Source organism: Etheostoma cragini, chromosome 9 (assembly GCF_013103735.1).
Source record: "Etheostoma cragini isolate CJK2018 chromosome 9, CSU_Ecrag_1.0, whole genome shotgun sequence".
Lineage (NCBI taxonomy): Eukaryota > Metazoa > Chordata > Actinopteri > Perciformes > Percidae > Etheostoma > Etheostoma cragini.
Genome location: NC_048415.1, coordinates 21036867 through 21053067, shown reverse-complemented (window position 1 = coordinate 21053067; position 16201 = coordinate 21036867). Strand labels below are relative to the sequence as shown.

The 16201-nt window shown below is 38.7% G+C and overlaps 1 protein-coding gene across 2 annotated transcripts in view; it reads left to right on the top strand.

The window, feature by feature from the left end:
• The first annotated feature begins 5264 nt into the window (after positions 1-5264).
• LOC117950718 (kynurenine--oxoglutarate transaminase 3-like) overlaps positions 5265-16201 on the top strand; it is a 17524-nt gene continuing 6587 nt past the window's right edge. The window contains exons 1-5 of one of the 2 annotated variants that reach the window (XM_034882053.1): positions 5265-5352; positions 6490-6580; positions 7394-7455; positions 14191-14335; positions 14535-14684. In XM_034882053.1, the coding sequence (XP_034737944.1) occupies positions 6491-6580; positions 7394-7455; positions 14191-14335; positions 14535-14684 (447 nt within the window). In that variant the 5' untranslated portion in view covers positions 5265-5352; position 6490. Of the gene's footprint in view, positions 5408-6489; positions 6581-7393; positions 7456-14190; positions 14336-14534; positions 14685-16201 lie in introns of both variants that reach the window. The other variant, XM_034882052.1, reaches the window with a different exon arrangement.

Below are 16201 nucleotides of genomic sequence, written 5' to 3'. Positions count from 1 at the left end.
TTGTAATGTGTTGTCCAGAACATGGTGGTTTGTTTTGGTAATTGTAATTGGTGTGCTGGTTTATAGTTTGACAATACTACTATAACTATCGCCAGCTGCACTTTTCAACAGATTTACCATATCTTGAGGAATAATTAATTTATATATTGGATTTATATAAATATATCCAATATCCAATAAATAACTTCTGTGCAAACCGCCTGAATGCTTGATGAAATAATGAAACAACCACAAACCCTTAGACAATGTGCATTGGTGTCTGCAGTTGAATCGTCTACTATTTTGTTGATAACATCAATAAATTACAATAAACAACAATTTTGGCCCAGACAAAACATAGCAACATGTTTATTTAAAGTAAAACAGGGGTGTGTTGAACATCCTGTCATTATTATTACTATTATTATTATTATTATTATTATTATTATTATTATTATTATTATTATTATTATTATTATTATTATCATGAGTTAACATGCAAGTCTCTGCTGATTGGGTATCACCTGTGACATGCCCACCAAATGAGAGAAAACATATCTCCAAGCCCATTGCATCACGGTTTCACACCGTAACGAGGAAACATGTGGTTCAACACGGAAACCGTAGCAACATGGTGCACACCGTTTGGGGTTTAAATGTGCCTGTGCAGAAGTCCATAGTCTACATTCATAGACATTGAAAGAAATGAACACAGCGATGTCATAGACTTTGACTGAGACCAGTGACGTCAATTAGAAGCACTTTTTGGGTGACGGCAGAGTTTTTTTTTTTTTTCAAAACCAAGATTTATTGAAGAATGTGGAGTTAGAAACATCATCTTCTGTACATCTTTACAGTTGGTTCCTAAAGGAAAAACAACAAAACCAAGCAAAAAACTTGATACAAATATTTTGTAAAGCTTACAAAGTTCATATGATATACCAGCTTTCTTGTTTTCACAGGTAGAAATGGAAAAATAAATATTGTTTAATATTGGCAGCCACCTCCAAAAAGCTTGGTTTCTTTTTCAAAAACATCAACTTGTAAAATTGTCTGTAAAAAAAATTAAATAATAAAAAATTAAATAATAATTAAATCTATGGGTAACACTCTGAATAAAGCTTTTTATCATATTGAGTGAATCCAAACAATACATTTCCCCAAAGTAATGTGTATTGAAGGTAAATATGAACAGCAATAAAATGTGACAATCTGCTCCATAGTTTGTTGGTATATTGCCAAGATCAAAATTAATGTACCAGTACCATGTATCAAAATAATCAAAAAAGAAAAGAAAAAAGGGCGTCTATATTTCATTGTAGAGGACCCCAACCGAGGGAATGTCAAAGCTATGCACTCGAGAAGCAAACCCTGCAACATAAACGGTTACTTGGTCCATACTTGGAAAGGTTTCCACAAATTATCTAAATGTAAATGTTTAAATTGTACACACAAGCATACATTAATCACCTAAACATACACAATCTCAAATGGAACAAATAAATTGTCATTCCTTCTGTAGCAAAAAAATTTCACTTGCAAAGGGAAACATTTCATAACAGGTTTTTTTCTGTCCTTTAATAAAAAATGAGAATAAAAAGCTTGCAGCCTTTGAATGCCAGAATTTCTCTTTTTCCCTTCTCCTTGGGAGACGCTCTTTCTTTAGCAGTCGTGACATTTTTTCCATTCTGTTTTTTCTCTATGACATTCTGTACAAAAATGTGCTGTAATAGTGCGTTAAGCCTGGAAAAAATGAAATACTTTTTTAAAAATTAAATTCCCTTTGCTTTTAGTTCTCCACAAAAAGTACAGCTGATAGTAATGTCTATTTTTATTTTCTGCAGATAATGGTTAGTTGGGTAGAATCTGTGGAGCATTTTTAAGGATATCTCCTTGACTTTGTTGTTTGAGAAAAACGTGTGTGGCAATAGCCAAACCTTTTCCCAACAAATCTCTTCAACATGTGATGGCTAAGCGTTAGGGCCGCCTCAAACTGAGCTTGATGATTGTGAGGGGTTGTTCATATTTTATTTAAGGAGCTACCAGAAGAGCTTTGGGGTCATGAGTCAAATAGGACGAGGCCCTCCCTTTGGCAGTCAAACAGTTTTCTATGACTCTACCAAATGTTTAGGAAAGAAGAGATGCCTTTAGTTGAGGTTTGTGCTTAGCAAAGATGTGACCATTGTTTTTATACAACCATGACATACATGATTTAACCTCTACCTTCTCCTCTTACACATCACACTCCACTGTTGTGGAGGCCATTTCAGCCCATTGACTGCCATTCATTTTGGCGCCACTTTGACAGTGAATAACTTTACATTGAAGCGTTTAAAGACTCTAGTTATGCATTGTTTACCTCTAAAGAAACACAACAATGTACAAAAGGCTTGTAGCTCACGTTTTTGTAAAAATAAGCTAACAATTGTGTCATAAACACGCTACTTACTGTTGCACAGACGACAAATCAGCGTACAGGAGAAGCTTGCACACAGTTTTGACATAGATCAGCTAATTTAGGTTTAATTACTAACATTAACTAGCATGTTAGTTAGCAGTAATTAGCCTGTGCCAGTGTTATCTCCTAACATGCACCTACGCTCGCTGTCTCTGCTGATTGCGCAGTTACGCCTAGCCAACACCGGAAAAGTGCTTTTATTTTCCTTCACTGGTCTCCGTCCAGAACAACGACATCTGTTGGTACATTTCTTTAACTGTCTATGGGTAAATATGAATATTATCCAAAACTCCATTTCTCAGACGAGCAGCAATTAGGCAGCTTGCATGCTACCACTGTTTACATCTCAAATGACTTGAAAAAGCTTTTGTTTGCACAATTTCACAGATAATCAAGGAAAAGGATATTTGAGTCATGTATGGCTGCAGCCTGGAGACCTCCCGTCTCATGCTCTCCCGGCTGCATGCCGTCCCCAAGCTTCGTCTTTTCCAAATAAGAGCTTGCGTCTGGTCCGCTATGTTTTTTCTTTGGTGTTTGGATGTTTTTGAACTAAACAGTACAGCAATTATGCTAATGAATACAATTATTTTTCAGAAGATGTCTGAACAAAGGTTGGATGACCCTCACCCCTGGACTAAAAAAAGTTTGATGACCCTCAACCCTAGACAGAAAAAAGTAAAAAGACATGACCCTCCCCTGTTTTCCTCCACTGGTCCATTCTAGATATACTGAACTGTCCCTAAGTCTTCTGGTAGCTGTGCCAAGAGACATCTGTTTGTGGATAAATGTAACTTTGTGAATTCAATTGCCAAATACCAAAGTATTTCCAATCTATAAAACATTTTTTTGGAAATAAACAAAGGGAAAATAGAGCCTTTAAACAATACACGTGTAAAGTTAGTTGCTGTCAAAGTGACTCCAAAATGAATGGCCGTCAATATAATGCTAGCATGATGGCTTGTTAGCCTCAGAATCTCCCCACAAATGCTTGCTTACCCCCCTTGGCTACATTCCATGCAGTTATGCAAGATAACCTCTCGCCTCAATTTGTAACTTTATTGTCTGCATGTGCTGGTAAACATGCTGCTATTTAATTCCAAAATTGCTAGCATAGTAGAACATATAGATAGCCGAATTACAGTTGTTTTCTGCACTAATGGGATCTTGTTTGAGTATGTGGAGTTTGTGAGAAATATCAACTTCAATGCAATGTCAAGTCTTACGATAGATGGTTGGAAGCTATTCCAGGGTCTCTAAAATCAATGGTGAGAGAAGACATTAGGTAGGCCTACTCCAAAGTTTCTCCTGGTCTAAGGCAGCTCTGCATTGAAACACTTGATTTCTGTGACTATCAGTGTACAAACAAAGTTTTTAGACATATTCTATTAAAATAATTTCATCCTAATCCAGTAAGAAGAACATTTGTTCAAAAGAATTTGGTGATGGAGAGCTTAAGAAAATAGGCAAAAGGTGTATCTCATTCACTCTTCTTCTGAAGGTAAAAAGAGTTTAATTTCATTTAAAACTTCAAATGAAATTAAATGAAATTCACAATACAAATGAATTCATAAGGCAGAGATTCAATTTTAAAACAAATACCTGTGTTTTTTGTGAAAAAGGAGAATCTAGATCATGTATTTTCTTTCTATGTGAGTCGGTGCAATCCTTGGAGAGATCTGCAGAGCTGGTTACAGACCAGGGAAATTACAATGCCACCTCTGAAAGTGATAAATATAAAGTTGGGTGTTTTTGTTGAAGATAAGAAGGTAGATTTTGTCCTCAAAAATTTTGTGCTGATGGAAAACATTTTATACATAAATGTAGATATTTTAAGACCAAACCCTTCCTTCCCATCCAATGGAAGAATGAGTTAAATCGTTTGTATAATGTAAATAACTAAAAAAAAAACTGAGGATGAAAAAACCCTTGATTTGATTTATTTACTTGCAACTTTTAACTTAATTTGAGATAGCCCCTTCTGTTTTTTTCTCTAAATTATTTCATTTTTCTTCTTCATGTTGATTTGTGTGTAAGCTTATATGTTTTGGTTATTTGCTCGACCGGAGGCATAAGTTCTTTTTTTGAAATGAAAAATGTCTTGTTTGTTTGTATATTTGTAATTTGAATGAATGAATAAATAATAATAATAAAAAATGAACATTGTTTTCGGCACACACGTGTCTCAATAATGGGCAAGTCTCAAATTTTACATAGCCTCAGGATGTTGAGGGTGTGACCTGCTCACTATGACTGTGATTGGCTAGTACTCGTTGCCTTCGTTGGCTGGATGGATTGCTTAAATTTAAGATCGAAGAGTGAGATTGGTTAAGGTTAGGGGAAGAAGTCCAGGGCAAGCCAACCAGAGACATAGTAAAGCAGAGTAGGGCGGGACATTCCTTCACCTTCCTGGGAAACAAAATTTGCAAACAACTTGGGACAATGCTGCCTTCACTGTTACCACGTAGAAAGTCTTTCATAAAGGGTTGTGTGAGCTGTTGTCGACTTCGTCTAAACCAATAACTTAAAAGACGACAACTTGTAATGCAGTAACACAATACCATGGAGAGAAAACAATGAATGGTAGATAGGCTTGTATTATTAAACCGATTTTCATCATCATTAACAAATGTTAAGCAAATTTTAATAGCAAATACACACAATAGTAACTGATAATATTAGTAAGTAAATGCCCAAAAACAATCTGAGAAGCACTTTTTGTTACCTTACTCTATTAAAAAAGAAAAGAAAAAAAAGCCTATTGCTTCGTCAGTTAATGTACATTGTTCGTGTTCCACATTTAACTATACCTAATTTCCGATAGCAGTAAATGCATCACCACTTCATTTAGGACGTCTCCTCCTCCTGACCACAGCGTACAGAGCTTGACGGGAGCTTTTTTGTTTGGGCAACGACAAGTAAGTTGTGGTTGCAGAGCGGTGGTGCTTTACTTTCTATCAGTAACGTTACATGGTACGTGGTTCCGATGGCAGTTGCTTTCATCACCGTGATACAATGCAAGAGCAATATAACGCACCGGCCAGCTCCTTTGGCAGCTAGCTAAAACAAAATGTTGTCACCGCTAAAGCTAACGTTAGCCAGAAACGGCTAGCTTTATGCGGTCTTCGACTGTTGCTAACCATAGAACATTGTTTACTAACAACATGCAGTTTTCTGTGGTGAAAAATAGACCGTTAATATTCTATGGGTGAAAACCTACTAATGGCAAAGGACTGGGTCAATAACTTCCCCGACAGTGTATACAGGCCAATGGCTACATAATATCTGGCTGGAAATGACAGCACCGGACAGTGCATGGTCAGAACACTGCTGGGTTTATGTGGAACCGCTAGCACACTTGCGCCATCTGTTGTCGTTTTGCAGGACCAACGTTAAATCAAATATAAACTGTGGGATAAAAATATAAAAAGCCATTCACTGGAGCCCAAGGTGACCTGTTCAGAAACCATTGTTGTCCGACCAACAAGCCAAGTTTACTGTCCTAAATACTAATTTGTTTGTACTAATTGTAAAGAGCTCCCTGCATTATTAGTATGCCTCATTTTTGTTTTGTTTTTATGTTGTAATATTCGCAATTATAAGTTTCTTTGTTTTTAAACATGTACTATGTTACATGATTTTGAATTAAGAATTGTTTTTATTATTTGGGGTAAACAAACAGCACAATAACCCCAACATACTGAATGATTTAAATAAAAAATATAGTTTTGTCAGCATTACTGTTTTTGCGTTTGATCAATTTATTTCTTATATTTTCCTATGCCCTCTCATTTTTTGTAGTCAGTGTTACATTGCCAGTTTCAGTCACTTAGAGTTGATGTCCCAATTATTTGTTCAAACTGACCTAATTGTCCTAAAAAGAGTGCTGCAGTGGGAAATGTCAGCGTGAACCGTAGAACTGCAAATAGATATACACCTTGCAACATCGGAGCAAGCAGCTGCTGTGACAGAATAATTCTTGTCAGTTATCACAGGAGCGCAAGATAAGGAAAAATCATCTTCATTGTATTTTTAATCTCTCCCTTTTTGTGTAGCATGAACATAGCTCGACAAGTCCTGAATTGCTCCAAGTTTGCATTTCATTCATCTACGATATACTGCAGGAGAAGGTTTTGTACTTCACAGGTAAGTGAAGTCCACTTTATGAACTTTGAATTTAGCTATACTGTGTAATATTATAGTTGGTGATAAACTATTTGGCAAGCTTATCATACATTAGACACTGATAAAAGGGGTATGTGCACTGTTAAATGTCTAGGTACTTGGATGGAGAGGTGCATGAGTTATTTTTTACTATTCTGTCTTTAAAAGCTCAGTACATTAACGCCAATGAAGTCTATGACGTTCCACTTCCTGTATGGCTCTGGTGCCGCCTGAAATTTCACCGGATGGCGCTTATTTCAATTCACTATGGTTAACTTTTCCTCAGATCTCTGCAGGGTAAATCCAGACAGCTAGCTAGACTATCTGTCCAATCTGAGTTTTCTGTGGCACGACTAAAACAACCTTTGAACGTGTTCCAACAAAACAAGTCCCTTTCCGAGGCTATTGTACAGAGGTGCTCAGCACCACCCAAGGTAATTGTGAATGGTTTAAAGAAATGCCGGTAAACCAGATCAAGTTTTTTCGCCCATCCCGGATTGCTGTGTGGACTAGCCAGACCTTTCTCCACAGTGTCTTGAAGGAAGGTCAGGTAATGCGAGATTCACGCCAGTGCAGTGAGGGCATAGTGCTGCTGGATTATGCATACAGACATGCCCACAACAGTTAAATAAAACCACTGACCAAAGTCCTGGTTTGTTAATGTACTACCAAAGTGAGTTGTGGATTATTTAACTTCTATCAGACAGCTTGTTGGACAAGCAAGTAAGTAGTAGGTATTGCAACATTTAAAATGATTTTAGTTCAGGCGTAATGTATCTTGGTTTTGTGTTGCAGCAAATAATGACATCCAGACACACACACTCCAAAAGAATCCAGGGACTGGACAAGAATGTCTGGTAAGTGAAAAAATACTACTTAAATTACTACTATGCGTTTTATACTATGTCTCATTCCCTCACTTTATCATAACGTACATATTATATTATTGTGTTACATTGACTCTTGCCTATTCTATCTATAAATTGCTGTGTGTGTGTGTGTGTTATTCGCATATCTCTCAAACCGTTAGTCCGATGGATTTCAAACTTGACAAGTGTCCTGCTACGGGCACTAGTAAGTGAGGTGCCAAGTTTGACGTTGTTTGGATTAGAAATATATATCGTTAAATACATACAGTGACTTGCAAAAGTATTCGGCCCCCTTGAACTTTTCAACCTTTTGACACATTTCAGGCTTCAAACATAAAGATATAACATGTTTATTTTTTGTGAAGAATCACCAACAAGTGGGACACAATTGTGAAGTGGAACGAAATCTATTGGATATTTTAAACCTTTTTAGCAAATAAAAAACTGAGAAGTGGTGCGTGCAAAATTATTCGGCCCCCTTGCGTTAATACTTTGTAGAGCCACCTTTTGCTGCGATTACAGCTGCAAGTCGCTTGGGGTATGGCTCTATCAGTTTTGCACATCGAGAGACTGAAATTCTTGCCCATTCTTCCTTGCAAAACAGCTTGAGCTCAGTGAGGTTGGATGGAGAGCGTTTGTGAACAGCAGTTTTCAGTTCTTTCCACAGATTCTCGATTGGATTCAGGTCTGGACTTCGACTTGGCCATTCTAACACCTGGATACGTTTATTTGTGAACCATTCCTTTGTAGATTTTGCTGTATGTTTGGGATCATTGTCTTGTTGGAAGATAAATCTCCGCTCCAGTTTCAGGTCTTTTGCAGACTCCAACAGGTTTTCAACCAGAATGGTCCTGTATTCGGCTGCATCCATCTTCCCCTCAATTTTAACCATCTTCCCTGTCCCTGCTGAAGAAAGCAGGCCAAAACCATGATGCTGCCACCACCATGTTTGACAGTAGGGATGGTGTGTTGAGGGTGATGAGCTGTGTTGCTTTTACGCCAAACATATCGTTTTGCATTGTGGCCTAAAAGTATGATTTTGGTTTCATCTCACCAGAGCACCTTCTTCCACATGTTTGGTGCGTCTCCCGGGTGGCTTGTGGCAAACTTTAGACAAGACTTTTTATGGATATCTTTGAGAAATGGCTTTCTTCTTTCCACTCTTCCATGAAGGCCAGATTTGTGCAGTGTACGACTGATTGTTGTCCAATGGACAGACTCTCCCACCTCAGCTGTAGTTCTCTGCAGTTCATCCAGAGTGATCATGGGCCTCTTGGCTGCATCTTGATCAGACTTCTCCTTGTCTGAGCTGAAAGTTTACAGGGACGGCCAGGTCTTGGTAGATTTGGAGTGGTCTGAAACTCCTTCCATTTTAAAATGGTTGCTTGCACAGTGCTCCTTTGGATGTTTAAAGCTTGGTAAATCTTTTTGTATCCAAATCCAGCTTTAAACTTCTCCACAACAGTATTACGGACCTGCCTGGTTTGTTCCTTGGTCTTTATGATGCTCTCTGCGCTTTCAACAGAACCCTGAGACTATCACAGAGCAGGTGCATGTATACAGAGACTTGATCACACACAGGTGGATTCTATTTATCACCATCAGTCATTTAGGACAACATTGGATCATTCAGAGATCCTCGCTGAACTTCTGGAGTGAGTTTGCTGCACTGAAAGTAAAGGGGCCTAATAATTTTGCACGCACCACTTTTCAGCTTTTTATTTGCTAAAAAAGTTTAAAATATCCAATAGATTTTGTTCCACTTCACAATTGTGTCCCACTTGTTGGTGATTCTTCACAAAAAATACAATTTTTTATATTTTTATGTTTTAAGCCTGAAATGTGTCAAAAGGTTGAAAAGTTCAAGGGGGCCGAATACTTTCCCAAGGCACTGTATATCGGTAAAAGAAGCACACATTGGCTTTTGCCGCTCTCACCGCTGGCCACTCCCCCCACTCACACTGCACACAGCACAGGACCAGAGACAGAGAGGGTGAAAGAAAGCATACAAGATTTGACAGTTAAAATGTGAAATACACCTCAAACCCACAAAAATGGGCAAAGTAGCACTACTTTGAACTGTTTTTGGACTTTGAATAAACAAACGACAATTCACAAATTTAAGGACATTTCAGTCCTACACATGCAAAGCACAACCAGCTGCAGACAACACTTTACAACAGCGGGGGGTTGGGGTGTTACAGCTTTTGACTCTTTTCCTGCTTGCTGTGAGCTGGCAGAACAGAATGTAATCTCAGAGATTATTGAGCGCAGTGGCACGTGAGAAAATGGTAGAGTTGAACAGAGAGTTATCAGACTCACCCTGGGTCGGGTAATTAAGTCTACTAATTACTTACAACACTAATAACATTACTATGGCCAAAATACCCCCCCGAATCAAATCCGCTGAAATGTTAAATTGCTTAATGATCATACTGCATGAGACAACACAGTCTCTCTCTCTCTCTCTCGCTCTCTCGCTCTCTCGCTCTCTCTCTCTCTCTCTCTCTCTCTCTCTCTCTCTCTCTCTCTCTCTCGTAACGGGCCAGGTAGGTAGCGCACCGCCATGAGTCCATGTCTCATGACAATGTCTGGTTACTCCACATTGTCATCGTGATATTTTGTGATTAGATTCTGAATCTGCCCCGCTCTCTGTCAGGTTAATACAGTAATAAGTCGGCATACAATGTCTTCCTCTGATGTAGACGTAGCCTAGTAGGCTTTACAGTGGAATAAGAGATTTGGGGTTCTTCTGTAAGTCATATCGGTGTACAATGTGGTTTTGAAGAATTCTACAAACAGCAGTACTATAGGCCAAGCATTCGGCCCATTCCAAACAGGCACATTTTCGACGGGCACTATACTGGTTCTAGTAATACAAGGGTTGAACGATTTGGGTAAAAAAATGTAATTGCAATTTTTTTGGCAGATAGTTTTATATTTCATTTATAGGATTTGGGTTTCTTTTTGCTACATTGTTCACCTTCAATAATCATGTTAAATAAAGTAATTAAAAACGAATTAAAGATCCACTGAAAATAAGACAATTCTGAGAAATCTGCAATATGTTACATTATTCCAGCATTTATCTTATGAAAAAAACGTAACTACAATTATTTAGAGCAGGGTGGGAAATTTGCAGGGTACTTTTTCAAAGTTATGGGTGACTTTGCCTTGTATACCAGCCACAGTGACGGGTGGAATGTACTCATTTTACTCGTAATGGATTGAACAGCTTTTGTCAAAGAATGCTGTTTCTACGTATCAATGATGCACAATGGAGTGGTGTTACGTTACTGCTAATAAATCCCCAACATTTCCAGATTTTGTTGCTTCATAATAAGAACAATCAAATACCAAAATAACGGAGGACTTTTATTGTGAAGAACTTTTAGGAAATGAAACCGTTCACAGCCAGGGCTTTGACCTCGCATATTTACGTCAAAGCCAGACTTTTGTTGAGTAGTTTTCAGCGCTAGTCTGTGACATCGTATAGCTGAGGTGAGGTAGAAAGAAAAGGAAACTTATCAGTTGAGGACAAGGTAAAGAAAAATGGAAATTTTCAAAGAGTGGCGCATTGATAACAAAGGGAAAACAAGGAAATGGTTAGGCTATGTTCTGGACGACCAGTCGATGCACTGGACTTACTGTCGATTATGCATCGCCAGAAAATATAAACAATTCATATTGGTCATATCAAGTGCACTGCCATACAGCTGGGGAAGATGGGACCCCAGGAGCAGAGTGTGTACCAACCCAGCAGATAAATCCTACTGACTTTAGTGATAACCCGACGTTCCCTCTAGTGCCACCATGAGGTTGACATTTTAGATCATGTGAGGATAGCAGGATGTTAGCTTAGTATCCATCTTCAATGAAGAATGTGTTTTTCATCCACACCTGTGTATTTTTAGTATGCCATAATAATGCTGTTTTTGGCTTGAGAAATCTGTTCAGGAGTGAACATGTTTGGTAACCATGGTGGTTGTAGATCATTATCAACTCTGGAGATGGTAAAAGAAACATTGCGACCTCTAGCTCACCCTGTAAGAGCGTGCGCCCCATGTTGGCTGAGTCCTGCAGCGGCCCGGGTTTGAATCCGACCTGCGACCCTTTGCTGCGTGTCATCCCCTCATCTCTCTCTCCGCCTTTCATGCATACAGACAACACTTGAGTGTCATTACTTAACCATATCAGTCTGGTCTACATACACTTGTTGGCTATTAATCACACTATTTCATGTCTCTTTATCATTTCATTTTTCTCCAAATACTCTTGTATTGTTTCTATTTTACTTTTTGTACCGCTTAATATTTATGTCTGTCACTTTCTAAACCTATCTTTATTTGTTTCTGTTGTTTCTATTGTGCTGTTGCAATAACCAAATTTCCCCGCTGGGCATTAATAAAGGTGTTTTCTCTCATCTTAGAATACAATCTTTTTTCTTTGTATGGCAGCGCAAGAGAGGAGTTCTGTTAACAGAACTCTGATCATGTTCCCATTTTACACCACACTGTTATGCCAGACAGCCAGACAGTTTTCCGATGTTAGAAAAGAGCGAAGTACAGTAGCCCTATATTCTTTGTGCTATTTGGTTTTAATCTGATTCACGTCATTTACACAATTAAGAGGAAGTAGGGTAGTTTTACAAAATAATCTTTACAACTTCTGTTCAGGCCTATGTGTAGTCAGCCTCAGTTATTGCTTGTTTTCTACTGGATTGGGTTGGAATTTGTACTGTTCATCCAAAAAAATCAGGATAATGGATGACCAACATCAGATAATTTGTAACATGCAATCATGTTAATAAATTATTTGTTGCTGAATGTTTTACACAACTAGTGCAGTGCATTGCTTGGCTTGTCTCATTGAACTGCAGCAGGGGCATCTGTTGCTAAGGTTTTTCCTCCTTTCTCCAGTAAACTTGCAGTAACTCCAGCAGCCACTGAGCGCAGAGGGGCAAGGAGGCATTTCATTGGCTCATTGGTTTGTACCAATCACGGCCTCGCCGTTTTTACAGGATTACAGCAGCTACAGATGAAAGATAATTTTTGATCCTTTTTCAGAGACCATGAGTTATTTTTTGCTGTTGTGGTACAAAGACCATTTCAAACCATGTATAAAGAAGTGAATATTGGAAATAGTTGCCAACCCTGCCTACCCAAATGTATTCTACTGAATTACTGTGTACTACTTCAAAAGAAAACATGTAACTACTACATTTACCTGACAGAGAAATGTTAATGGTTACTCTGCTCTTTTAGTTTTTACTAATAAAAAGATATGATGCGTTATTATTCATTAAACTATTCCGCATAGATATTACAGTTAAAAGCGCCACCTTGAACATACGTTTAGTCAATTTAAGTACATTGGGCTGATAATGTCTCTTTTACGCTTCACGTTAATGCTGTTTTTCTATTCATCTTACCTGCTTGACTTGCCTCGACTGTGCTTGATTTGGCCGCGGTGCCCTGTCCTTTTTGCCATTGGAGATCAGTACCGCCTTATGCACGAGGACGAAACACACACAGAGCGTCGAAGGTGTGTTGTTTTTGATTCTCGGCATGTGGCTGTTGCCACAGCCAGAAGACAAATTTAGATTCTAAAGCAGCTGGAGGCAGCAAAAAAAAAAACGTGGCTCAACTATTTAAACACGGCAGGTGTGTTGAGGACACAATCAGGACACAATTCTCTCCGACCAATCAGCAGTCTGCAGGTTTTTACGTCATTTTTTGGTATCACCTCAGCTCGCTTGGAACCTCGACTGAGGTAGTACTACAAGAAGTACTTGTTAGCAGGTACTGTACCATTGATTTTTTTTTTTTTTTCGTAATGGAAAACCAAAAAAAGCTTATTATTTATTGAAATCAACATTGGCATATAGCCTACTGTGGTGTTCAATTTCACACTAATATTCTCACTTGGAGCAAATCTCACACAATTTAACACTGTCCATCAATAAAAGGGGGGTATCAGCTGTGTGCTTGGCCAACAGGTGGTATTTCAGACCTGACGTGCTGCGATGATGGCTCAGTTCACAACAACCAAACCCACAGATCACTTTGTTCTTGTCAATGGAACATTTGACAACTTTTTAAAAGTCAACTTTCCATCCAGAATCTTATTGGCATCCATAGAAATAAATCCAAATAAATGTGTCATTTTAGCCAAACTTGATTTTAGGATTGTATCTGATATATTTGATGTATCTTATTATCTAATAAAAAACACACTTATTCAACTACCTTTAGCAGTTTAGATAACTGTTGTTATCACAGACATGTGAACTAATCACAGACACTTGCCTTGTTCATTAACTCAAGGCTTTCAGTGTCTAAGGTTAATTCATTCAGCAAGTACTATTGATCTACATGAATACATGTTACAAATCATCCTTTGGGTTTACTGCATGTTTAGTAAATTTCAATCCAGTGAAAAATTAGCAATTGGTGAGGCTTACACACATTAAACACATGTTAAAATCAAACTGGGAAGTCTCGGTGAGACCGTATGGAAAACACACACATTGTTGGCTGTGCTTGTAACAATTTTTAGTCAATGCGGACATCAAACCGTAGTGATAGGTTTGGGTGAGAGACTTCAGTTTATAGTTTCAAATATATTTTGTGGGTTATTTTTACTAGAAATGTATTCTTTAGTTAGAACATTTTTATTTAACTCTAGTCTATTTAATAATGGCTCATTTTGTTGTCCATTTAGGGTGGCGTTTACGTCAGTGGCAGCAGACCCATCCATTGTTAACCTGGGCCAAGGCTATCCAGACATCCCTCCCCCTTCTTATGTCAAGGAGGCACTAGCAGAGGCTGCATCAGTGGACAGGATGAACCAGTACACCAGAGGCTTTGTAAGACCGATAAACTAACTGTAACCACTCACTCATGGTCCACTACTACAAAAAGCAGATTGTTTTTTGAACCTGGTTATCATTTCTTATAAATGTAATTGCAAAGGAAAAGTGTTCTTTTACAGTGTTTGATTTGGGGCATTAATAGTTGAAACAACACTATGTTATTTGAATAATTGGTCTTCTTTTGATTTGCAAGGGTCATCCATCTTTGGTAAAGGCCCTTTCTCAGGTTTATGGGAAGGTCTATGGGCGCCAGATTGACCCCTTCAAAGAAATCCTGGTCACAGTAGGAGGATATGGTTCCTTATTCAGCACCATGCAAGGACTGGTGGAAGAGGGAGATGAGGTAAAGTCAAAGTTTATAGTCATGGACAGAAATGTGTGTGTGTGTGTGTGTGTGTGTGTGTGTGTGTGTGTGTGTGTATGGGTTTATATATATATATATATATATATATATATATATATATATATATATACAGTGAGGAAAATAAGTATTTATCCACACTACTATTTTGCAAGTTCTCCCACTTAGAAATCATCAACGGGTCTGAAATTGTCATTGTAGGTGCATGTCCACTGTGAGAGACATAATGTAAAAAAAGAAAATCCAGAAATCACAATGTATGATGTTGTTTCCTGTAGTTTTTCACCAGGTTTGCACACACTGCAGAAGGGATTTTGGGCCACTCCTCCACACAGATCTTCTCTAGATCAGTCAGGTTTCTGGGCTGTCGCTGAGAAACACAGAGTTTGAGCTCCCTCCAAAAATTCTCTATTGGGTTTAGGTCTGGAGACTGGCTAGGCCACGCCAGAACCTTGACCTGCTTCTTACAGAGCCACTCCTTGGTTATCCTGGCTGTGTGCTTCGGGTCATTGTCATGTTGGAAGACCCAGCCTCGACCCATCTTCAATGCTCTAACTGAGGGAAGGAGGTTGTTCCCCAAAATCTTGCAATACATGGCCCCGGTCATCCTGTCCTTAATACAGTGCAGTCGCCCTGTCCCATGTGCAGAAAAAAAAACCCAAAGCATGATGCTACCACCGCCATGCCTCACTGTAGGGATGGGGATCTTGGGATGGTACTCATCATTCTTCTTCCTCCAAACACGGTTAGTGGAATTATGACCAAAAGTTCTATTTTGGTCCCATCTGACCATATGACTTTCTCCCATGACTCCTCTGGATCATCCAAATGGTCATTGGCAAACTTAAGACGGGCCTTGACACGTGCGGGTTTAAGCAGGGGAGCCTTCCGTGCCATGCATGATTTCAAACCATGACGTCTTAGTGTATTACAAACATTAACCTTGGAAATGGTGGTCCCAGCTCTTTTCAGGTCATTGACCAGCTCCTCCCGTGTAGTTCTGGGCTGATTTCTCCCCTTTCTTAGGATCATTGAGACCCCATGAGGTGAGATCTTGCATTGAGCCCCAGTCCAAAGGAGATTGACAGTCATGTTTAGCTTCTTCCATTTTCTAATGATTGCTCCAACAGTGGACCTTTTTCACCAAGCTGCTTGGACATTTCCCCGTAGCCTTTTCCAGCCTTGTGGAGGGGGACAATTTTGTCTAGAGTGTCTTTGGACAGCTCTTTGGTCTTGGCCATGTTAGTAGTTGGATTCTTACTGATTGTATGGGGTGACCAGGTGTCTTTATGCAGCTAACAACCTCAAACAGGTGCATCTAATTTAGGATAATAAATGGAGTGGAGGTGGACATTCTGAAGGCAGACTAACAGGTCTGTGAGGGTCAGAATTCTAGCTAATAGACAGGTGTTCAAATACTTTTTGCAGCTGTATCATACAAATAAATAGTTAAAAAATCATACATTGTGATTTCTGGATTTTTTTTTTAGATTATGTCT